At 43.1% G+C, this 26,283-nt stretch overlaps 1 protein-coding gene across 7 annotated transcripts in view; it reads left to right on the plus strand.

The window, feature by feature from the left end:
• Positions 1 to 26,283, plus strand: part of KCNT2 (potassium sodium-activated channel subfamily T member 2) — a 222,263-nt gene that overhangs the window by 71,479 nt on the left and 124,501 nt on the right. For 4 of the 7 annotated variants that reach the window (XM_083745330.1, XM_083745333.1, XM_083745329.1 and 1 more), the window contains exons 2-4: positions 6,145 to 6,224; positions 17,811 to 17,910; positions 26,174 to 26,230. In XM_083745330.1, coding sequence (XP_083601456.1) covers positions 6,145 to 6,224; positions 17,811 to 17,910; positions 26,174 to 26,230 — 237 coding nt within the window. The remainder of the gene's footprint in view (positions 1 to 6,144; positions 6,225 to 17,810; positions 17,911 to 26,173; positions 26,231 to 26,283) is intronic. The other 3 variants (XM_083745332.1, XM_083745335.1, XM_083745334.1) reach the window with 1 other exon arrangement.

Consider the following 26,283-nt stretch of genomic DNA (forward strand, 5'->3'; position numbering starts at 1 on the left):
TGGTCATTTCCCCTGTGTCAATGTCCCCAAAGTCTTCCAGGTTGAACTTCTGTTGCATGGAGTTGTGTGTAAGAAAAACACTGGGGTCTAATTTGAATAGTAGAATGTCTGTCATCTGGGTGGGGCTTCTGTGTTCTGCTCCAGAAGCAGCCCCTCCCTTTGAGTGTTCAGTTCAGTTCAGTTAGAGAGGCCAACTGTCCTTCTTGCCTCACAATGTTGTTTTAGTTTCTCTCAGATGGGATGTTACGGTGTTACCATTTTCTTTATTATTATATCTTTCTTTGGGATATACGTGAGCCGCTTGCTTGCTTTGCTGAAAGAAAACTCTGATGAAGTATAGTGGAATACCCTAAACTGGGGATATTCCCAGTCTGACAGGAGGATTGTTTTTTTTAAAATCGCTCCACCCTCCACAACATTGTGTGCAGTACTTACATAGGCTCCTCCTGTGATTTAAAAATCTTCATTGTGACTAAAATCGCAGGGGGGAGGGTAAGCAAACAGGGCTTTTGTTTAGCCTTCTGCTTGAGCTCCTTTCAACTGGGGGTTGAGATCCGCATTTATACAGTCAAAGCAAAAGCATGAGCTCTGGCCCTTACGTAACTTACGTGTAGCGCTGGAATTACATTTAAACCTAAGTAAATGTCAGGCAAAGATTGAACATTTGTTTCAGCCAGCTTCTGAGAGTCCTTCTCTTTTCATTGAATGCTATATAATAGGTAAAAAAAGGTAAAGGACCCCTGGATGGTCAAGTCCAGTCAAAGGTGACTGTGGGGTTGTGGCACTCATCTCACTTTCAGGCCGAGGGAGCCAGCGTTTGTCCACAGACAGCTTTCCGGGTCATGTGGCCAGCAGGACTAAACTGCTTCTGGAACAACGGAGCACCGTGATGGAAGCCAGAGCACAGGGAAATGCCGTTTACCTTCCCGCCACAGCGGTACCTATTTATCTACTTGCACTGGTGTGCTTTCGAACTGCTAGGTTGGCAGGAGCTGGAACAGAGCCATGGGAGCTCACCCTGTTGCAGGGATTCAAACCGCTGACCTTCCGATTGGCGAGGCTCAGTGGTTTAGACCACAGCACCACCCGCTATGTAGCCAAGGTCTGCTGGGTTCCTTTAGTATATCTAACTTGACTTTCAGGAACTGAGTTCTTACATCACCTTTATGATATTATGAGCCTCATGAGTGCTGATGCTTCTTCCCTCACCACAGTAACTTGCATCACTCCAAACCACATAATAGGAGTGACCCACAATGTTGCAGCTCTCCACTCGAGCATCAGTTATTCGAAAGCTGGGGTCTATGGGGTGTAGACACAATGCGGGGTTCTTTTGCATGGTCCCAGGCTTCACATCTTACCTGGAGATTACAGGAAGGAATGACATGGCTGCAGAACTCTATCATTGCTTTTCATAGTCTAAACTATGCACCTTCAGACTGTCTACCTGCTTGTCGGCCACCTTCCTTTTATACTTCCTGCTGTGGATATTTTGTTCTAGTCTTGTGACAAGGAAGGGGGGAGGGCGCAGACTTTGCCTGGAGGACCCGACAAGTTGTCATTGAAGTATGAAAGGGTGTCGAGGCATTCAAATAATCAATTGCTTGCCTTTTGCCATCCTTGTTTGTCATGGAAACTATCGCACAGGAATGCCAATCTGCTTGGCAGCTGTGGTTGCTAAGGAATGAGAAGCAGGAATAGGGCACTATTAGGTTATCAGAGCCACTCATAATGGGTGCTTTATAGGAAAGCGATTAGCTCCCCCACTCGCTCGCCTCATTAGCATGCCATCACCTTGCACTGTTAGCCTGCTATTCTTTTATGTCACATGAGTGCTGTAATTTTCCTCCAGAAAATATAGGTATGCAGCTCAAAACCACCTGAATAAAGTGGGAATACTTGCTTCCTTTTTAAGTTAAATTACCAAGGCTTGTGAACTTGAATGTCTTTATTCACCTACTTGAAATTTTCTGTGAAAAGTTGAATCTGTGGCTTTGAATGCGGCATGACATCAAACAATGTGAGGATTAAAAGTGCCGCTATATTAGTCACGCTACGGTTGAGTTTATACAACTGGTTTCCTTACAGGGTAATATTTCCAGGAGGAGACGCTTGGTTATAGAAGCTTTTCCACTGCCAAGCCTTGGGAAAACCACTAGATTTGTTCTGGGGAAAACTGATCCTTGGATAAACTTGCAAATTAGCATTGTCTCTGTTAAATTGTGTGTGTACCTAAATATGTAGCCAGGCCTTGACTTATTACCGTATTTTTCTGTGCATAACCCCCCCCCCCCGGTGTATAAGACAACCCCTTTTTTGGGGGGACCCAAATTAAGGAAATGGGGGGAGATTGGTCAGAGTTGTTGAGCTTTTTTGGGGGGGGGGAATTGCCGCCAATCACTCACCCCCCTGACTGCTGATAAACAATCACATGACTCGCCAAACCCAACAATTGTCTGCCCGCTCACTGCCAGCATCCACCAGTCACCCACCCAATTACAGCAGCAGTCAATCGCCAGCAGGCCTTGCTGCAGCTACCAATCACCCACCCAATCACCACTGACAATCTCCTGCTCATGGCTGACACCAATCGCCCGCCCAAATCTGCACTATCTGTGTATAAGACGACCCCCAATTTAAAACATTTTTTATAATAAAAAACATTGTCTGATACACGGAAAAATGTGGTATGTAGGGAACGTTGGGCACCTTTGAGGCTTATGAGAATGCCAGCTGCCCTGCTAATGTGTCCAACATTTCTATGAAAGTGTAGCAACAGTTCTAACATTAGAAACAAATCACCTTCACACATTATAGGTGTGAAAGGGTTCCATGGATTTCATCCAGCTATGCTTTACACAGAGCAGACTCACTGAAATTAATAGACCTCGGTTACTTTGGTTCATTAATTTCAATGAGTCTCCTTGGAGGAGAACTAGCTTTCAATGCAACCCCATGTGTTGAAAGCAGTGTTCAAAATTCCCCAGGCGCCAGGCACATTTTGCTACTGGTGTTGGTCCAGTTGCAACTAGGTAAGGTATAGGTAAAGGAACCCTGGAAGGTTAAGTCCAGTCAAACATGACTATAGGGTTGCGGCTGTCATCTCGCTTTCAGGCCAAGGGAGCCGGCGTTTGTCCACAGACAGTTTTCTGAGTCATGTGGCCAGCAGGACTGTTGCGTTTGCAAAGTAAAGGAAGGATTGAACTCTGATTAATAAGAATACACACAGAGGCTTGAACCAGCAAGACTCTGGGAAGGGTGCATATAATCGTGTCTCTCTGTGCTTGTCCGAATCTGCAGCCCCCTGGCCCAGGCCGTTTTTATTCCCAAAAAAGCTTTTTACAGAGTGTTCGTAAGAACCAATCAGATTTCTTCTGAGCATTCAAACAAACCTCAAGTGGGGACAAAGTTAAACTATAAACACTAGTTATCCATGCATACTTTTGGGGTAAATGAATGAATACTACAAAGGAGTGAATACAGCAACTCTGGAGGTCATAAACAATCAGTACACATGATAAGAAGGATGGCCAGAAAGACCAGATCACTACCACCTTCATGTGAGATCTGTTTCCTGGCTCCAAGATTAACATTTTAAGATTATATATATAAGAAACTACTTCAAAGAACCTGCCCACTATTTTTATAGCACAGGATGCCTGCCTGGCGAAGCAACTGCTGTGTACTGCTGTGTACGTGACGCGAGGAGAGAAAAATGGGCAGTAGAGTCAAAAGGGCATGAAAAGGGCATGAATGTAGAATCTTATGGGATTTAATCAGAAATTATCGTCAATATATCAAACCCAGTCAACACAATGTCTTCATCGTGGGCACGATGGCCTGATGTATATTCTATAATTCCTCATGGTAATCCCATCTGACCCCTACACAGGACTAAACTGCTTCTGGTGCAACGGGACACTGTGAAGGAAGCCAAAGCACATGGAAACCCTGGAGCCAGCTGACTCGTGCGCAGCAAAAGACCCACAGCTTTGCTTCTGTGCTGCTGTGTCTTGGCCCTCCATCATCACATTAAGGAAAGGAAGTGTGGGGCTGAGTACAGACATCTTTGACTGTGCTGCAACCTTTCCAAATGGAACTCACGGACCCCAGTCTAAAAACCTCTTCCCTAGCCCAGAGTTAATGCCATTTCCATTTCCGCTGTGTGCGTTTCTTTCTCCTCCTTGCATACTGGGGCAAGTATGTTTGGGCTGCGGGAAACCTCTGTGCATAGATCTCTGTGTAGACCTTGACTATGTGGTCTCCCAACTCCTATGGAAGACTTCCCCATGGCAGATGCCCATGCCTAAGGAGTGGATGTCAAGGTTGAGAGGTGGAACCTGGGGGTGGGAGCATTGGGGGTGGGGTGGGAGTGGCCTGATCCCCATTAATTTATTTGTTTATTATTTATTAAATTTATATACCACCCTTTCTTTGAAGACCACACTTTGGACTCTCCTCATGCATATAGCATGTGAAGGGAGCTATAACAATAAACACTTCCCACTTTCCCAATCCATGAAAAGTCCAGGGTAGTAATAGAGGGATTTCCCTCCTTTTTTTGGGTGAGGGGAAGCTGGAAACCTATGCTCACTTGTAATGTCTGATTTATTTACAGGTATATGTTTACAGGGATGCGGGTGGCATTGTGGGTTAAACTACAGAGCTTAGGGCTTGCCGATCAGAAGGTTGGCAGTTCGAATCCCCGCGACGGGATGAGCTCCTATTGCTCGGTCCCTGCTCCTGCCAACCTAGCAGTTTGAAAGCACGTCAAAGTGCAAGTAGATAAATAGGTACTGCTCTGGCAGGAAGGTAAACGGCGTTTCCGTGCACTGCTCTGGTTTGCCAGAAGCGGCTTAGTCATGCTTGCCACATGTCCTGGAAGCTGTACGCTTGCTCCCTCAGCCAATAAAGCGAGATGAGTGCCGCAACCCCAGAGTCGGCCACGACTGGACCTAATGGTCAGGGGTCCCTTTACCTTTACCTTTATATAAGCAGAATGGGGTTGGGGCCAGGGTGAGGACTCTGTAAGAGGGCTGCACAACTGCTATGCTTACACCACTTTAAAGTCAGATTACAGCATGGGTAGGCAAACTAAGGCCCGGGGACTGGATCTGGCCCAATCGCCTTCTAAATCCGGTCCGCGGATGGTCCGGGAATCAGAGTATTTTTACATGAGTAGAACGTATGCTTTTATTTAAAATGCATCTCTAGGTTATTTGTGGGGCATAGGAATTCATTCCCCACTTCAAAATATACTCTTGCCCCCCAAAGGTTGAGGGACAATGGACAGGCCCCCTGCTGAAAAAGTTTTCTGACCCCTGGATTACAGCATCACCCAGCAGTCAACCGAAATTTGACATTCAAAACTCTTGGTTCTCTGTCCAAATTTATCTTGCCACTTGCTCTCCTGTGAAATACAGAGGTGTTGTAAGATAAGTTTCCAGTCACCGAGGAGCATGAATGCGCCTTTTCGAAACTCTGTGGCCACCCATTAGTTGTCGGTTTAAAGAAATCAGGACAACCAGTCACAATAACACTGGATTCATTGCTGCTACTAGATGGTGTTCCAGGGGCCAAGGGGTGAGAAGAGATGCAAAGCAATGCAGATGAATTTCTGGCCATAGTAACTCCCTGGAAATACAGTGGTGCCTCCCAAGACGAAATTAATCCGTTCCGCGAGTCTCTTCATCTAGCAGTTTTTTCGTCTTGCGAAGCAAGCCCATTGGCAGGTTAGCGGATTAGCGCTATTAGCGCTTAGCAGCTTTTAGCGGCTTATTGGCTTAGCGGATCAGCTGATAAGCGGCTTAGCAGCTTAGAAAAAGGGGGGAAAGGAAAAAACCCCCACAGGAACTCGCAAGACATTTTCGTCTTGCGAAGCAAGCCCATAGGGAAATTCGTTTTGCGAAGCGCCTCCAAAACGGAAAACCCTTTCGTCTAACGGGTTTTCCGTCTTGCGAGGCGTTCATGTTGCGGGGCACCACTGTATATTGTTTGAAGATGCTTCTGAATTTTACAAAGTAAGTTTGTGCTCGTGGTTTTTATGCTGGGCAAACGCCGAAAGGCCATGTATGTAACTGTCATGTCTTTGTATTTAACATGCTATGATCAGCCTCCTACCTAAAGTTTTTCTTTTCTTTTTAGAGTACAAGTTGAATTCTACATGAATGAAAACACATTTAAAGAGAGGCTAAAGTTATTTTTCATCAAAAACCAAAGATCAAGTAAGCATTTTCTCTCTCTTACTACGTGTGGGTGTAATAGCGCTTCCTCTAAACCCGGGTTTCCTAAACTTGAGTTGCCGCCTGTTGTTGGACTACAACTCCCATCATTCCTAGCTAGCAGGATGAGGGATGATGAAAATTGTACTCCAGGAACAGCTGGAAACCAGCATTTGGGAAACCCTTCTCTAAACAATAATGCTTGCTGATGATAAGAAGTGGTTATATGTTACATCACTAGGAGAATGTAGTCATGTTCATTACTTTTGATGGGTCTGTTCTGAATAAATATTAATTGATTGCCACCCTGTGTTCCCAAATTCACAGTCTGCTTGCTAGTTGTTTGTTGCTTATGTATTTAATCAATTTAATATTTGCACAGCCTCAACAGTGTCTTAATGCTGCAAACTTTCCTCATCCCATGCTCTTTTAATATACAGTGGTACCTCAGGTTAAGTACTTAATTGGTTCCAGAGGTCTGTACTTAACCTGAAGCGTTCTTAACCTGAAGCGGACTTTCCCATTGAAAGTAATGGAAAGTGGATTGATCTGTTCCAGACGATGAAAAAACACCCCCTAAAACAGCAATTTAACATGAATCTTACTGTTTCACGAGACCATTGATCCATAAAATGAAGGCAATAATCAATGTACTGTACTATGAAATAAATAAGACAGCATTTTAGATGAAAAAAATTAAAATTTATTTCCAAACACTGTTTGGAGGGGGCTCAGGGTCCTCTTCCACAATCACAATCAGCTTGGCTCCCTGCATTCGTGGAGGCCTCAGAGAGCTCCTGCGGCTGGAGCCCAGTCGCAAAGCCTCTGCAGGCACCGTGGATGCTGGGGCTTGGCTCCCGGCATCCACGGAGCCGCTCTAGGCAACACAGATGCTGGGGCTTGGCTCCTGGCCTTCGTGGAGCCGCTCTAGGCACCACAAATGTCGGGGTTTGGTTCCCGGCATTCGTGGAGGCCCCAGAGAGCTCCGTAGGCCCCGCCAATGTCCGGGTTTGCCTCCAGGCAGTGGTGAGGCCTCTGAGAGCTTGGACAGCTTACTTCTGGGTTACAATCGTTCGTCACCTGAAAAAAACGTAAGTTGAAGTGTTTGTAACCCGAGCTACCACTGTATAACCATGATGCTCTATAAAAATCCAGGTGCTAAAGACAAACAGATCTAGGCACAATGCCACAATAAGAAGAAAACCTTGCTGTGTTTCTTTCCCCTCTTCAAAGACTCAATTTATCTAAAATACACTGTTTTGGGGGTCTTTTTTGAGGGGGTGGGAATTAGCAGGTCTCTCATTATATCTTGGCCAATGGAACATTTCTGGAAGTGCAGCCTACAAACAGTGCCAGCTTTAAGATAGCTGAAGTAGGCAGCTTCCTTTCATGGCTGCCAAGAAGTATAGGAATCTAGCCAGAGATCCTGGTGGATATTTCTACAGCAAGCTGAATGTGAGAAAGTCCAAGTCAGACCAATGCCCCAGTTACCCTTCCTAGTATTGGACCTCTGGAGTCCCAAACATAGATATCCTTTTTAACTTACATTCTTGAGCATTGCGTTTGGATCCATCCACGAAGCATTTCTCTTATGCACTCACACATACAATTAAAAGTTACACCGTTTTCCCTATTAGATGTAATCCTCACTCCCTCAAGTGAATTTTTAATTTTAAAATCTGCCATTCTAGGGAAACCTGTAAACACTCTCCACCTATTCTGTCTGGTCTTAACCTCTTTATGTCACAGTCTCAGTTTTGAATGCAAATTCTACAATAATGCTATAATTGTCTGCTTGTATCAGAGTCAAGCTAAAGAAGGTTCACCCATCAGTAGCTTCCACTTTTGGTTCCATGGAGGTATTTTTGTGGGACTTTTGAGTGTTATCCTTAAGCTACGTTGAAGCCACTTGAACTGCATCTGAATGTCAAGTCACTCTTAACCACTTGAGTTCCAGTGTATGTTTTGGGTTTTTTTAAATCAGTTGGAGATTCTTCATGATTCATAAGACTGTATCTGGGATTCTTGGAAACATATGCTTTCTGATTTTATATATACTTAACGAAAAACGTTCTTATACCACTCACCCATAAAATATGGCAGCAATCATGCAGGCAGTAGCCATTTTACATGTGTCCAACTGACATGCGATCATGCACACACTTGTCGTTTCCAACCCAAAAGTGGCCCGAAAACGGAGCAGAACAGGGCTGAGGCTGGGCTTATGCGTGCTCCCAGTGGCGCAGTGTGGGTTGTCAGCACCTGGGGCAAGGCAAGTAATTTGCGCCCCCTAACCCATGGATTTGCACCCCCTAACCTGTGGATTTGCGCCCCCTAACCCCCAGATGTTGCACCCGGTGTGGCCGGCCCCCCTGCACCCCCACGCTATGCCACTGCGTGCTCCACTGACACAGACAGGGGTCAGGAACAGCACCCCCATGCAAAACGTAAAAGCAGCACAGAACATTCTTGGATTTTTTTTTTTAAAACAACAGTATAGGCCAGTTGATGGAAGGGGTGGGGAGTATTCAAGAGATGCTTGAAAGTCAAAAGCATGGATGTCTGCTGAATCTCCGCTAGACCTTCACAGGGAAACCAAAATGCTTGTTTAAAAAGCTATTGTACTACCAACCTTACTGTATGCTTGTGAAATGTGGACCACTTATAAACTCCATCTCCAACTCCTCAAAAGATTCCATCAAACGTGTTTCTGAAAATTTTAACACATCACTTGGGAAGACAGGTGAACTAATGCCAGTGTACTGGATGAAGCAAAGATCACCAGTGTTGAAGCAATGATTCTTCAACATCAACTTTGTTGGACTGGTCATGTTGTGTGGATGCTTGATTATTGTCTTCCAAAGCAACCACTCTATTCCAAACTCAAAAATGGGAAGCAAAATGGTCAACAAAAGACGTTTAAAGACTCTCTCAAGGCACATCTTTAAAAAATGTAGAATAAACACCAACTACTGGGAAACACTGGCCTGCGAGTGCTCCAATTGGAGAACAGCCTTTACCAAAGGCGTCATGGGCTTTGAAGACACTCGAACTCAGGGTGAAAGAGGGGGAACGTGCTAAGAGGAAGGCACGCTTGGCAAACCCTCACCGTGATCAACTCCCACCCGGAAACCTATGTCCCCACTGTGAAAGGATGTGTGCTTCCTGCTTCCTGCTTCAAGTGAATTTGGCAAGGAATGGCCCCCTGTGACCACAGAAGAAATTACTGGCCTTATTCAATCTCTTAAATCAGGGAAAGCCCCGGGTGCTGATAATATTCCACCAGAAATTCTTAAGGCAAATGCTGAATGGTGGGCCCCTGTGCTAGCCGCCTTGTTCACTAGTATAAATCAAGCGGCTATTATCCCCGAGGACTGGGGTTTAGCCATCATCATTCCAATATTCAAGAAAGGAAACAGAACTGAGCCAGCTAACTACAGACCAATCAGTCTATTAAGTATTATTAGTAAACTGTACGCTGCTCATTTATGTGATAAATTAGTGGAGTGGATGGAAAGAGAGCATATTCTATCAGAAGCTCAAGCTGGCTTTAGAGCAAAGTGTTCAACTATAGACCAGGCCCTTATCCTTCAACACCTGGCAGATAAATACTCTAGAAAAGGGGGGTCTTTATATGCAGCTTTCGTCGATTTTAAATCGGCTTTTGATCTAATACCAAGGGATAGACTCTGGGAAAAGCTTGGCGCTACAAACATAGATAAACGCTTATTACGCCTTATTCGTGGTCTATACGAAAACACCAGGGTGAGGGTAAGATGCGATCGGTCAGGCCATCTAACTAAAGAAATTCAAACACACTATGGGGTTAAACAAGGATGTGTCCTTGCGCCAACGCTATTTAATTTCTACATCAACTCTCTAGCAGTAAATATGGCAAAAGAAAATGCCCACCCTCCCAAACTGGCAGGTTTGCCCATCCCGGTGCTTCTGTATGCGGACGACGCAGTCCTACTCTCCTTTTCCTGCATTGGCTTGAGGAAGCTTTTGAGATCACTTGCTGACTATTGTCAAGAGGAACAACTATCAATAAATTACAGCAAATCTAAAATTATGGTGTTTTCAAAAAAAAAAGAAGGAAACACAAATGGAGAATAAGTGGTCAACCTATTGACCAGGTAGCAACTTTCAAATACCTGGGAATAACTTTTCAGGAAAGGGTCTCGTGGCACCAACAGATGAAAAACGCCATTGCCAACGCAGGAAGGGCCAATAAAGCCCTTACAAGATTTTTTCACGGGAAAGGGGGTAAATACGTTCCGGCAGCCTCCCAGGTTTTTGCTGCAAAAATACTCCCACAACTCACTTATGGATCCCAGGTTTGCAGTTTTAAAAATTTTGCGCCTATGGAGGCATTTCAAACAAAATTCTATCGGTGTCTATTGGGGATCCCCCCCTGTGTATCTAATATAGCTGTCCGCTTAGAAGTTGGACAACCACCCGTTAACGCACGGTTGTGGATTCTAAAGATACACTGTTGGTTAAAACTTATTTTTCCCCCGGCCGGTTTGGCTCCTTTAACACTCTTAGACACCTTTCATTCTACCTGGAAAGCTTCCCTGTTTGAAAAGATAAGAAGCTTAGGATTCTCCCCGCAGATCTTGATAGCGGCAGGATATGAGAGAGCCAAAAGTCAAGTGCTTCAACGCATTAGGGACATAGAGTTGCAATGTCATATGGGCAAAATGGATAAACATGCCACAATTAGAGACTTTGGGAGAGGGTTTTCACCCGCAAATTATCTGGCTAATTTACAAATACCTAAGTACAGACTTAAAGCTGCTCCCCTGGTAACTTCCTCAGAGCCTAAGACTCTGTTATCTTGTCTCTCATTGTTCTGCTGTCTTCATTTCTCCGCATGTTCTGGGAGATCAGCGGGATGGAGAGCTATTCATAGCAGCGGGAGGAAACTCCCTAGATTCTCCAGCTGCCTGTCTCATCTCTGTCTCCTGGCCCCCCCTCCTCCCCTGCCTCTGAGTCTGGACTGCCTCTTCCTGCTCACTAAACCTTGTTATGTCTTCAGCTTCCATCACCTCCTCCTCCCAGTCTGCTCCCTCTTCCCCCTCCCACCATTGTCATCCCACTATCAGTCCCCTGTCTCTGAGCCTCCTTCCCAGGGGGGCTCCCCAACTGGCATCTCCCACCACTCCTCTGCAGTCAGCTAGTCCATGACATGTATGGTGTGTTCTCACACGGTCTCTTGACCGAGCCTCAGATCACACTAGTTTTCAGCAAGGTTGCTGCCTTGTGTGAACCATGCACTGGACCTACTGTCAATGCTTCTTCAGTTCTTAGTTCTACCTCTTACATTAATGTCTTAACTACTTTATTTTTTTTATAGTTGCAACCCATACTTTCTACTCAGTCACCACATACAGATTTTGCCAGAGCCAATTGTTCAAATATTATGCAGAGTTTATAGCCTTTCCCCATTTATTTATGTATTCAGGGAGTCAAGATTTTCATTACTTACACAATAGCAAAACAACAAAAACTTTCGCCGGTGTAATAGTCCTCCCTTTCTGCATCTGCTCTGCATCTCCTATGCTTTGTTCTGATCTTTATACTACTCTGAGAGCCAAATTTTCATTAAGCTTCAATTGAAAATGCTTAGGTGTGAATGCTCCCATAAACAAAGGCAAATTGAGACAGGTAATTATGCAAAGGTTATTTTTGATAAAGGGGTAGTGACTGGAGCTTGAAAAGATAACTTAATAGAATCTCTAATTCTGCACCTGCGCACATACATTTTCCCCAGCTTTTGCCAGTTTGCAGAAGGAAAATTTCCATTTGCAAGTGCTGTTTGAATCCATCACTAGGATTTGCTGTCAGTGCCGACCAGGAGATTGACACTGACAGCCAGTTCCTTTGAAGCTGTCACCTGACATCATAATGGCATCAGTAGTCAGAATGGCCTGTGGGGTTGCGGGAGGTCAGGATCCAGCCCACTAGCTGGAAAAGGTTCCTCACTGCTCTGTATAGAGGGGCTAAAGGGGATTTTGCAAGATATGGACACAGCATGGAGGCCACTGCAAATCATTCCCCTTGATGGCTTTCATCCATCAGGGATGCATTCATTTGCTGTGCTGATCAGGGAACATTATCCACATCACTATAGAACTTGGACATCCTGTGACTTTTGGAAAAAGTCATTCAATCTAAACACTGAACAAATGTGTACAAACGTCACAAAGGGCCACTTAAAGTGACCTTCTCATGGTGGGTGAATTGTGTGCCTGGGCCAAAAGTAAGTAAGAAAGATATTGAGCCAAGTGATAATTGTGCTGTAACATCAATTGTTTCATTAGACAGGTAATCCTGTAAAATTCAAAGGCTCACATAGAATCCTCTGACAAAATCGATCCTAGACATTGTAATTAAACTTGCTATGCCTCTGAGCTGAAAGTTATTTTTTTATCCTTGATTTGAATTTTTTGCTTGACTGCCAGTGTATCTTATTACGAGTAATACGTAGTTAGAAAACCAAGATTCGTTTTCAGCAAAGGTTGCTTGTCTCCTCCCCACTCTGTTGGGTGTCTTATTCCCTCACCCCCAGCAAGAGGTGCAGGTGTGCATCTTTGTGTCTGTGCATTAAATGAAATTTCACGCCACCTGTAAAATTCAATTCAATTACCATTAAAACCATCAGGCTCTCTGAGTCTTCAGCTCCCTGTCCCCCAGAGGAAATAGAAAGCTTCTCTTAATTATGTTTGTTAGTAAATCAGAATAGTAAAAGATCTGCAATCTTTTTATTTGAGTCGTCCAACGTTTTTATTTTTTTTAAGGCTGCAGTTCTAAATATACTTCCTAGGGGGAAAGACTCTTTGAACTCAGTAGGATTTACCACTTTGCAATCTTGAATTGAGCTACAATATTGCTTGGTCTTCTCCAAGAAATGGAGGCAAACCTTGGCTAACAGCAACAAAATATTTCTGGGACTTTGGACAAATGGACGCAAAGAAAATGAAGGTGCAGGGCTATTTGGGTTTATGAGTCTGCAAAGTTGGAAGCCAAAGTAAGAGAAAAAGGATTGTCTTCCCATTAGAATTCCTGTGCCATTTGCCTTCCTGCCATGGAAGGCAAAAGTAAAGGACCCCATGTCATTTCATAGATCCAGCTGAGATGTTTTTGGGAGTCGTAGATGGCCGAATCAATGTGATACAGGAAACTAACATGAATCTAACTGAATCAAGTGTCCATCCATCCCTTTTTTTTTTGAAGGTGGGGAGGGAGATTTGTGATGGTAATTTCTGCACGCATATGGGCATCAGGCTGGAGTTCTCTCCCCACACATTCTACATTCCAAGCAAAATAGACAGGATGGATCTGATCACTTTTATACCATGGGAGCAGGATGTTCAGCTCTGGTAAACATCAGAACTGGGATTGAGGGAGAGTAATGAAAAGGTCTGGGGAAAGCCCATGATCCTTAAAAACTGAATTACAGTTAACATTCAGTGGTAGGGAATCTGCTCACCTCTCAGGCAGACCATTCCCTAGCTGTGCCCCAATTGCCCTGGCACAGGCTGCTTGATGCTTGAGACTCTTGGAAGATTAAGATGATGCTTTAGGTCAGGGATGGCAAGAGTGACCCTCCATATGTTGTTGGACTGCAACTCCCATAGTGATTGGCCAGTGTTGGCTAAGGCTGATAGGACCTTGAGAGCCGCTGCTTCTCCATCCCTGCCCAAATTGCCACCTCTTTGGTTCCAGTGAGATCCAGTGTGGTACAGTGGTTAAGAGCGGTGGACTTGTAATCTGGTGAACCGGGTTCGCGTCCCCGCTCCTTCACATGCAGCTGCTGGGTGACCTTAGGCTAGTCACACTTCTTTGAAGTCTCTCAGCCTCATTCACCTCACAGAGTGTTTGTTGTGGGGAAGGAAGGGAAAGGAGAATGTTAGCTGCTTTGAGACTCCTTCGGGTAGTGATATAGTGGGATATCAAATCCAAACTCTTCTTCTTCTTCTTCCTCTTCTGCTGTCCCTTCTGCTTCACTGCTAGCATTGGCCAAGTCCAGGTGTGTTCTAGCTGCAAGAGACAGGCAGGAAATTATACTGATAGGGAGGCATTCCTTACAGAGTTAGACTAAGCTTGGCAAAACCTAGGTTGAGTTTCCCATTCATCCACAAATCTCACCAGGAGACCTTGGACAGATTGTTCTTTCTCAGCCTAACCTACTTCGCAGAATTGTTTGTTCTTCCTCTTCCCAGTCTCTCCTCAGTGTAAGCCACCATGAACGTATTAGAGGAAAGGCAGAATATAAACAGTATAGAATCAGTCTGAGCAGAAATGAAAAGGTGCTGGGGCGTGGCAGTGAAAATTTGAGGTGGCCTTAGAAAGGAGCCTGCAGCTCTTTTGAAAAAATGTTCTGTTTCCATTTTCTGTATTGATAGCTATAATCAGAATCCTCATGAGTACCCTCAGTCCTTTTTTCCCGGGGGTACTCAAGAGTATGCGGTATCAGCACCTTTTTTTCCTAGAAGAAAAACACTGGTTAAAGGTGTGTAACAACTTAATGGTGAGTACAGACACCCTTTTTCTAGAAGAAAAGGACTGAGTAGCCCTCAGCCTTAACATACATGCATTACCTAGTCTAAGAAGAGTATTGCTGTTGTTTTCTCCACATGGCCACTACTGCACCCCATTAATGGGAATTTATGGTTGTGACTGATACAGCCTCATAGGGAGAAAATGGATAGTATTGAGGACATTAAATGTTTATTCTGAAACATTTTAAAAACACCACAGAAAGGTGTCAACGGCACAGATTTCTAAAAATTCACAGTGTCATTAGCATTCATCAGCTGTCTTCAGCAGATGGCAATATTAACAGAGTAGGAAACATTTGTTGAAGAATGTCAAGGGGGAGATGAATTGGGAGGATAATAGGCAGAAGAAATTGTCAGAGGCACTGGCCTGCCTGTCAGAGACAGGATTTGATATATCTCAGCAGGAGCTTCCTTCCCTTTCTGTGCAGTTCTTACTCACCACCACAAACACTGGTGTCTTCGCTCTGCCTTATTGTGGTCCCTTTCAAATCTCTAACCTTTAAGAACAGAAGCAGCTAGTCACTCATTCCCAGGAGTTGTTCCAATGGGCACCAATTCCAAAGGCCTCTTCATTCTTCAAGCCTTCAATGGATGCCAAAAAGACATTAGAATACCAAAGGCTAAAGACCCAACTCCTGTCATTGCGGGGAACTGACCTCTTCCTAAGGGTGGTACAGTGGTACCTTGGTTGTTGAACAGCTTGGCTCCTGAACGCCGAAAACCTGGAAGTAAGTGTTCCGGTTTGCAAACGTTTTTTGGAAGCTGGACTTCTGACATGGCTTCTGCAGCTTCCGATTGAGTGCAGGAGTTGTGCGGGAGTTGAACGGACTCCCAGAATGGATTAAGTTTGACAACCAAGGTACCACTGTACTGTCGTAGTCTCATTGCTGAGCATCAACATGCAGAGCTCAGTGGAGTGGGAGATCAGCCAACCAGAAGAGTCTCTGAGGTGTACTTGCCTGGAGGCAGGCTCAGCATCCAAAGTTTGGCCCAGTCCTAGGGTCAGGCAAACAGCAATTCCATGTGGTCAGATGATCCAGGGGTCAGGGAATTCAGTGTTCATGGGGTCAAGGGTCCAGATGAGCAAGAAGCAGCAAGGTAGAGTCATGAATTGCAAGTGTTGTTACTAGCATCTGACTGCTGCTGGAAGTTCTGCTTAAGAAGGCTGAAGCCAGCTGGTTCTCACCAGCGCCTTCTCCTCTGAGTTCTTGAAGGCTGATGGGTGGAATCACTCTGCCTTCTCCCGCTTCGGGCTGCTGTTCAGCAAGCGCAGCTGACTCCTGGCGCCTGACAGGTATCTGCAGGATGACCTGTATAGGGTTGGGTGTATAGGGGATGAGACTCTCTCATAGGTATCCTGGTCTCAAGCTGCATAGGGCTTTGTACAGCAAAACCAGCACCTTGATTTAGCCTGATGGCTAATTATTAAGCTGAAAGACGGTAATTGCACCAGGGCCATCTGTTCATTTTCATGGCAAACAATGTTTCAGAGGGTTTCAGAGTTATTGTTTTGGATTGTACAACTCCATATCTGTTTATAGTCGGCACGGTTTAAATTGGATGTTCTCTGTATATAACTTGTATATACATTGGATGCTCTTCCTCTCTCTCTAACTTGAAAAAATACAAAATGCTTTCTTTGCTTCACATGTACCCTATAATATAATTTATGCATGATTCAGTGACCGACAGCTCTCTTAGTCCTGAGCAAATGAAAACTAACCTTCATCAAGATGAGCAAATCTGCTCTTGCAAACTCACCCCCCCCATGCCCTGGTGTTGTTTCATAGATAGGAAGGAAGCACTGTTTTGTGGCCAAGGGTGTTTTGTCTTAAATAATTAACATTTTCCCAACAATATTGTATTATTTTACTGTATTATTAGAATGTTGTATTATTTTACTGTTGTTAGCCGCTCTGAGCCCAGCTTTGGCTGGGGAGGGCGGGTTATATATATATAAATATTATTATTAAAGCTCTGAAGATATGAAATTGTACATTCAGCACCAGCTTTCAATTATCTGATTTTTAAGCGGTCTGTGAGCAGCTACAATTCTGAACAAATGTTGTTCAATATTTTATGGGCTTCCATATGCGTTTTCTGCACAAAAGTAATACTGGGAGGGGGTTAAGAAGCCATCTGATCTAGAAGCAAATGTCTGCTCTGGTATCTTCAGCTGCTCTGTCCCACTATTCGATTCTTTCTCTATTGGTGTTAAATATCTGTGAGTTGACGGAGGAGACTCTCTACCAAAAATGTAACCAAAATAATGAGTAATCTTCTTTTTCTTTGGTGATTACTCGAAGCTGAGTAAGATTGTGTTCCATAAACAAGGTTTCAACAGTGGATTCGTAAGTGACTGTGAAGGCCGATTCTGGATCCACACATTCTTCCACAGTGGGGACACAGGTTTCCAGGCAGGAGTTGATCACGGTGAGGGTTTGCCAAGTGTCTTCCTCTTAGCATGTTTCTCCCTTTCATCCTGAGTTCAAGTGTCTTCAAAGCCCATGACACCTTTGGTAAAGGCTGTGTTCTCCAATTGGAGCGCTCGCAGGCCAGTGTTTCCCAGTTGTTGGTGTTTATACTACATTTTTAAAAGATGTGCCGTGAGAGAGTCTTTAAACCTCTTTTGTTGGCTACCGGCATTATGCTTACAATTTTTGAGTTTGGAATAGAGTCATTGCTTTGGAAGACAATAATCAGGCGTCCACACAACATGACCAGTCCAATGAAATTGATGTTGAAAAATCATGGCTTCAACACTGGTGATCTTTGCTTCTTCCAGTACACTGGCATTAGTTCACCTGTCTTCCCAAGTGAGGTGTAAAATTTTTCAGAGACACCGTTGATGGAATCTTTTGAGGAGTTGGAGATGGCGTTTATAAGTGGTCCATGTTTCACAATAATTGAGTGTTCTCATCCCACCCCTGTTTAGGCCTTTCTCCCCACACACTTTACAGTGAGTATGGACTTATAAATTCCACAAAAACTTCACTTCGTTTCATTGTCTTTCTTATAACAGGCCTCCGGATACGCTTGTTCAATTTTTCACTCAAGCTGCTTAGCTGTTTGTTGTACATTGTACGAGTGCTCCTGGATGATCCATCTCAACAACACGGATGGTAATGTTTTCTTCTTTTATTTGCCTTTCAAAATGCTTCATAAACTGTTTCACTCAACAGTTTATGCTCCATAAATGGTTTCACTCATCGCTGAGCTTTAATTGTGCATCTGTAGCAGCCATAGGCATAGTTTAGCTATAGGCTAAACTGTATTAGCTATGGGCATAGAATTTACTGTATGTGGGTGGGGGAGCAGAAAGTACAAGAATCTTAGAAAAAACCATCACCAACGTGTGGTGATGTGGATAAATTGCAGAGGGACAGCATATTTTAAGACCATTTATTGCATTGCCTGTCGTATGTCTCACAAGAACACTTGCGGCATTCTCAGCACAGGTAAAAGAGTTACAAACCTTTTAACAGAAGGGCTTTTCACATCTGGAATGTGTGCATTGTATTTAGGTCACTATTATTGGCCCTTATTAATTTTTACTAGCACGTTGTTTCGGATATGTGAGTGTTCCTGAAGAATTCCAACTGTGTGGTTTGAGCAAACCATATTCTGCCCAGTTCAGATAAAATTATGGTGTGAGCATGCAAGGGAAGGACGCAGGAGCACAGGGTATGATGATAGCTCATATATTGCCAAACCTTTTTTGAGCATGGCAGAATAGTAATGGCGCAGGCATAAGTCATTTAGTAGTTCCAAGCTTGGCATTAATAAGACTGGACTTGCCAAAGCTCAGTAGGCTATTTTGATATGACTTTAACATGTGTAACTGTGAAGAAATTAAACTGTCTGAATGCTGTCTTTTTATTATTCTGTTCCTCTGAGTTCACATACAACTTCTTCTGTCTTAATGTGCTGCTTCATAGAAGGGGAAGACCTTGTCTACAAAAATTGTCAGAGATCATTACATCTCATTGATTGCCTCTTATATTCTTGTTTCCTCTTTGGCTTTCCCTAACCATTTTCCTTGTGTCTTGCCTTCTTAAGAGCTTTCAAACATGCGGTCTTCCTTCTAATCATGTGCCATTTTAGATGATTGTTATTTTATTATTCCAATGTCTTTCTCCAGGCAGTTGCTCCAATGCATTCAGCGTGTCTCAGAATTTCTCCCCTTGCAGATTTTTCTGGAGGAGTTGTCCAAGAGATAAGAAAGTAGTATTTGCACATTGAAATTAGAAAGAATGCAACAATTATTGAGGCTTCAGTGGAGCTGTGCCCCCCCCCCCATGAAAGGGGAAATATAAATGACAATACTGTGTGAGGGAGTACCTATTCTCTTTATTTCTGAAATTGGGACAAATTGGGAGTGAACGGTACTTCTTAAATCATGGTTTTCATTGAGTGGTTTGGTTAGTGGCTACAGCCTCAAAGGGCCATTTCTAAAAACACAGTTTTAAGGTATGGCTTATAATACAAAACAAAGGTGGAAAACTCTAATTATTTTGAACAGGTATGGTACTTAAGATGTGGCAAAAATAACTGCCTTTTTTCTTGGATGTTCCCCTCACCGCAATGTAAGTGCTGGTGTATTCAGCAAATATTGTTTTTAATGCAGACAACAACAAAAAATATATTTTTAACAGCTTTTATGAAAGACATGCTCAATAATACATTATTCAATTATTATACAAGCATATATCAACAGAAAGAGTGTAGCTCAGTTGTAGAGCATCTATTTGGACACAGAATATCCCAAGTTTAATTTTTGGCATGTCCCAATAGGACTGGAAAATACTTTCTGTCCTGGAAAACCACTGTAGTCTGTGTAGTCAGTGCAAAATTAGATGGACCCAATGTTCTTACTTGGTATAGGGCATCTTCCTATGTTCGTGTTACTCAAAGTTTGTCAAAGTACTGGCTTTCTGTATGTCATGTCACAGTGGCTTTTAAAATAGCATGGCATGATATTTTTGGATAGGCTTACTCACCATCAGTCTGGCTAGAATTTTGAGCTGATTTTTTTTCATAGGAGCCCTGAATTTTCTTGGGATTATTATTTTCAGCAGCATCTAATAGTACTTTCCTCTCCTTTCCTCTCTATTACCCATTTGGGGTAATATAGAGACCAATTTGATATATTCTGATATAAGTTGTTTCAAAATACATGCAATTATTTTAATGGAGTAGGCAATTTAAACAAATGATTCCTTGCATAAGTTCCCCCAAATGGTTGCATTCCTGAGGAACGTGCCTACGGAGGCTGTTAGTGCTGTTCATTTTAAATAGCTGGCATATAAACCGAGCACTGTATAATCTAATTATAGCCACACACAAAAATTGTTCAAAAACTGACACTTAGTTTCATATTAAATCCCCCCCCTTTTTTTGGTGAGGAATAGCAAAAATTTAGTCATGTTGGCAGGAGGAATGGAGATTCCTGCAAATTACTAGGTATGCGTGGGTGTCCCCATTCTGTGTCTGTTATTGTTCCCATGGAATGATGGTGCCTCATCTTCCAGATCAACTTGGAGAATTTATCATATTAATTTCAGAACCAGCCCATGTGCAGTTTGTCGCAGTTTTCAGTTCATGTCCTCTCTCTCCCCCCTCCTTCTTACAGGCTACTGATATGCACAAGTACATATCAGGGTTAGTGCTCAAATCACAGAAGCAAAACGATGCTGACCACATGAATATTTCTCTTTGCGTGGGGTGTTTGTGTGCAATGGCAGTCTCAGAGGGGGAAAGGAAAGGCATGGGCTGCAAAGTCTGACAAATGGCAAAATTCAGTTGTCTGAAATGGCAAAAGTTATAGATTTTGTTTATTTATTTGGATAGCAGTTTGATAACTGATCTATGCAGCTCCACAACCAAGATCAAGCAATTTAGCCCTCCACATTCTGGAGAGAAATTCAGAGGAATAAAAATCCCTAAAAATGACGACAAATTACATCTCAGGGGAAAAAAGATGTTGGTTTTTTTGATAGATAGATAATACTTTATTCGGCTATAAGCCCACAAGGTGAAACCAATGTTGGTTTTTAAAGGTGCCCTTTAACTCTAAGTAGAGGACAGAAAATACAAGGCAGAGGGTTTGGGGTGTTTTTGTTTTTGCAACAATACTGTCTGAACAGATATTGATACCAATATAAGAGAGATAAATATAATGAGGCTGAGAAAAATAAGAATAGACTTCTGAAAATTCAGGTGGCTATTACATTGTTGGGTTTGTTACTTCCATTTTCCATTGAGCTTCCCTTTCTATGCGTTTGTTATCCAACGCCAGCAGGGTAGCCTTTAAATTAGAGGGTTAAATTCTTGAATAGCTGCCTATGTTCTAAAGCAATCCTAAACATGGAATTATTATTATTATTATTATTATTATTATTATTATTATTATTACCCCAGCCACTCTGGGTGGTTTCCAAAAAAATATTAAAATACTGTAATACAGCAAACATTAAAAGCTTCCCTAAACAGGGCTGCCTTCAGATGTCTTCTAAAAGTCTGGTAGTTGTTATTCTCTTTGACATCTGGTGGGAGGGTGTTCCACAGGGAGGGTGCCACTACCGAGAAGGCCCTCTGCCTGGTTCCCTGTAACTTGGCTTCTCGCAGTGAGGAAACCACCAGAAGGCCCTCGGTGCTGGACCTCAGTGTCCGGGTAGAATGATGGGGGTGGAGACGCTCCTTCAGATATACTGGACCAAGGCTGGAATGGGTTCTATAGCAAGCCAGGATAGAAGAGGGGCAGGCAGGGATTCTGGTTTTTAGTTCAGGACTACAGTGGTACCTCGGGTTACATACGCTTCAGGTTACATACGCTTCACGTTACAGACTCCGCTAACCCAGAAATAGTACCTCAGGTTAATAACTTTGCTTCAGGATGAGAACAGAAATTGTGCTCCGGCAGCGCGGCAGCAGCAGGAGGCCCCATTAGCTAAAGTGGTGCTTCAGGTTAAGAACAGTTTCAGGTTAAGTACGGACCTCCGGAACGAATTAAGTACTTAGCCTGAGGTACCACTGTATATTGAGGGAAATGGCTTTGGATGCTGGATCTCTGCCCTGCCTGTATAGCAACCCAGTTTTGAGACGTTATGGTGGCAAGCACCACTAGCTTTTGCATGCGGACCACCACACTTTCTGTAGCATCTTATCGCCATTCTACATTGAGGATCAGGGTCTGCAAATCCTCTTTCAGTGATGAAAATTGATGAAAGTGTCCTGTGTTAATCTAAAAGGGCAGCAGTTCATTTCTTTGGGGTGAGTGTTCATGAGCAATAAGTTCTTTCATCAGGTTTATGAAGCAGACATGAAAATGATGGATACATACATAAGAACCCCCGGCGTGGGAAGCAGTTTTTTTTCAAAAGGGGAAATAAGAAAATGATTGTTTCATACAATTAATTCAGTTGAAGGAAGAAGGATTCAGTGAGAAGGCATCAATGAGTCAGTCCATAGATGAAGGCGGTTCCTTTGCAGCTTAATTTCCAGGACATCTCAGGACATAGAATATAATTGTTTTTGGGTGGTATTCAGCTAAAGCTTACTCAGACTGATTGAAATAAATGAGCCTAACTCAGTCATGTTCCTTAATATCAATCGTGTCTACTCTAAATAAAACTTGGTTGAATACCACCCTGTATTATTATTACAGCATTAAGTATATATATTATATTATTAATAGCATAAAAATACACATATTTTTCTAAGTGCAATATTTATTATACTTATCATTATTATTTGTTCACTACAGAAGCACCCTGACTTAAGAGTCAAAAGACAGAGTAATAAAAAAATGCAATAAAAGCATTATAATGAGCGATAAACAGCAAAAACATCATCCGCAGAAAACGTTTCCTCAATAAGTAGCAAGAGTGTTTATCACAATCTGTCAAATGTATGGGAGAAGAGATACTTTTTTTACCTGGCTTTGCTACATGAAGTAAATGCTCATGCAAGATGTAATTCCAGTAAAATCAGCCGCTGGCTTAAATGAGGCCCATATTATAAATGTTACTTGTTACAGTGGTACCTTGGTTTACAATCATAACCCGTTCCGGAGGTCCGTTTGCAAACCAAAACAGGTTGTAACCGAAGGCGCACTTTCACCAATGGGGCCTCCAAAGAATTTTTGTTCGTAATCCCATAAAAATGTGTTGTCATCCAAAATAAAAGGTTGCAAACTGGGACACACACTTCTGGGTTTGATGTGTTTGTAATCCAAAACATATTCAAACCAAGACATATGCAAACCAAGGTACCACTGTATTGTTACATGTTGTGTTAAGTCTTACACAATTGTTTGGCCAAACAAAGGAAGTCCTCTAAATTTGGAGAGGCTTTTCTCATTCAGCATTCTTCCACCCCATTGGAAAAAAGCTCTTATGTCAGGGGAAGAGAACATTTCTTCTGGGAGAGAGGCACATTTGAATCCAACCCATTATTTTGTCTTTGATATATGTTCTGGAACATTTCCTACTTTTAATAGCATCACTAACTGTGGGGAGATGCAAAATGCTGTATAACAGTGCTAAACATTCCCAATCACTGGGAATCTTATTTAGTTACCCCTTTGAGTTACGATATTTCAGCAGGTGTTGGCCATGCATGTTCATCTTCACAAATGTGAAGATAGAAACTTACTGAACCTCAAGAAGGACTGCTGAGAGTCTCAGGAAGTTGATTATTTTTGGTGGCCAATGCCATATTTTGCTTTTCTGTGGAATCATAGCGTACACAATAACGGCACACTTTGAATGTTATGAGCTGGGAACAAGCTGGGAACAAGAAGCACCCTTCCTCTGGCACCCCACCACAAGGATGAATTTGGAAACTTTCACTTCTAGTTTAGATTAATTGCAGCTTGTTGTGTGGTCCTAACCAAAAAGCTAGTTCATCTTAACTGTGCGTTGTTTGGAGCAAGCAAAAATCAAAGCCATGGGATTACAAGGGTGCTTTGATTCAAAAACATGGTTAGCATTAACCATAGTTTAGGGTTCAGCCAACATGCTATTTGGAATTGGAAGCGAAACTTTTTGATATGAGCATTCTAGCGTTGGGAGACAGGTCGAGCATGGAAGCCCAAATCTTGGTATAGCTAATTCAATTTTAGACCAATTAGCCTGCTAAATGTTATCGGGAAGATCTATTCAAGATTTCTACTTAACAAATTAACGACCTGGATGGAAAGTAACAACATCATCGCAGAGGAACAGGCGGGTTTCCGCCCTGGAAGATCAACAACAGACCAAATCTTGATCCTAAATCACTTGGCCACCAAGTATGCTGACAATGGCCTAAAAGCCCTCCACGTCGCCTTTATAGACTTTAAGCAGGCTTTTGATCTAATTCCCAGGAACCAGCTATGGGCAAAATTGGCAGCGACATCTATCGACCGCCGTCTTCTCCTGCTGATTATTAATTTGCATACAAATACCTTCCTGAGGATTAGGCTAGATAGCAAGGGGCTAGTCTCCAATCCGGTTGCCACCACTAGGGGGGTAAGACAGAGCTGTTTGCTTGCCCCTGCCCTGTTTAATTTCTATATTAATTCGCTAGTGGTGCATATGGCAAATACTGATTTCCATCCACCAAAACTGGCAGGACGAGCCTTGAATGTCCTGCTGTATGCGGACGATGCCGCCCTATTAGCTACGTCCCCCATCGGATTAAGGAGGATGCTTCGAGCTCTTCATGAATATGTGACCCAACATGAGCTCCAACTAAATTATGCCAAGACCAAAATAATGGTCTTTGCCACTCGACTGAAACCTAAATTATGGTCAATTAATGGTATTCCTTTAGAGCAGGTCAGCTGCTTCAAATACCTGGGTCAGGTTGTTAGATCAAATAGGTCCTTCTTGGCACACAGAGAATACATAGCCTCGAACGCATCGAAAGCAGCCTTGGTGATTAGAACCCTGTACTCTAAGAAACAGGCACAAACTGTCAAAGTTGCCTTGCGACTCTTTAAAATGAAAGTCCTCCCTCTTCTACTGGTGGGCATTGCCTTGGGCTCACATAGGGACTTTGAAAAATTGGAATCTATCCAAACCCAATTCCTCAGGGCCATACTCAGGATCCCCCCCTCCGTGGCAGGTGCGATCATGAGATTGGAAACCGGTTGCCAAGCCTTTAGGTATGTGGCCCTGAAAGCGAAGTTATGGCTTTGGCTTAAGCTTTGCTTCAGACCGGTGGGTTTGGCCCCCTTGATTCTGAGGGATAACTTTAAATCTCCATGGGAAGGGGAGATAGTGGAGGAAGTGCAGAAGTGCGGGTTGTCCTCCCTTTATATAGAGTCCATGACGTATAGCCACGCAAAGGCGGTGATCGCCCAAAGATTAAGGGATATTGCGAGACAGGAGGACATAGCCTGTGTGCAACCTGGGCTGTTTCTGGGGGAGCAGTTGTACCGAGCTGCTCCAGCTCGCTACCTGGCGGATATCCACTACATGGAATACCGCAGACTATTTACCGCGGCTAGGCTGAATGTTCTTGACTCAGCGGTTCTGAAGGGAAGATATGGAGGAGTCCCATATGACCAGAGATTATGCCATTGTGCGTTGGGTGAGGTAGAATCCACAGAGCACATTTTAATGAGGTGTCCCTTCTACAACGATTTAAGACAGTATCTTATAACCCCATACTTACCCCAGCTTAGTCCCCGACAAAGAGGAAAGCAGACAGCATATCTGCTAAATAAGTCTTCTAGGAAAACAACTTTGTCAGTGGCTAAATTCCTTTTCCTGGCACTCAAGCGTCGGAAACGTACAATTGAATGCCTTGATGTGGGTTATCTATGAGAGGTTTAGTGCTGTGGCCCTACCTTATTCATGTACCCCTATGATGTTTTAGTTCATAATTCTGTATTGTGTTTTATTTCTGTGTTTTATTTCTGACTATCGGTCGAATAAAGGAAATTGATTGATTGATTGATTGATTGATTGGTATAGCTAATTCTCATCACACTAAACTATGGTTTTGCATGTTGTCTAAACCTGACCGTTGTCTTGACTATATGTATTAAATATCCCAAGTTTAACTTTCTAATGCCTTATTCTTTTTTCTGATACCTTGTTTATTCTATCAATAAACGCTCCCCATCCTTAGTTGGAGTTCTTTTCTTGCATTTATGCTTAGTATCACTCCTTCTTCTCATATTTAACCTCTTTCCTTTCTCAGACAAGACATTATAGCATCTGTCCTGCATGCTATTTCACAACCATTTTTAAAAAAGTATTGTTACAGCTAGCTAATTATCTTGTCTGCCTTTCCTTTCCCTCTCCCTCCCCCTCTCCCCCTTAATACTATTTTTGTTGTGCAATTACACCGTTATCTAAACGAAAATGGATTTTATATTTGGATGCCTGGTAGCAAGGAATTAATTTGGGGATGTTCCAGTCAGAACAACACTTCCAGCAAGATAGATTGGTAAGTTTAAGGTTGTATTTACAAGAACAGTAATATGTTTTGAGCTAAGATAC

This window comes from Podarcis gaigeae (assembly GCF_964106915.1).
Source record: "Podarcis gaigeae genome assembly, chromosome: 6".
NCBI classification, from domain to species: domain Eukaryota; kingdom Metazoa; phylum Chordata; class Lepidosauria; order Squamata; family Lacertidae; genus Podarcis; species Podarcis gaigeae.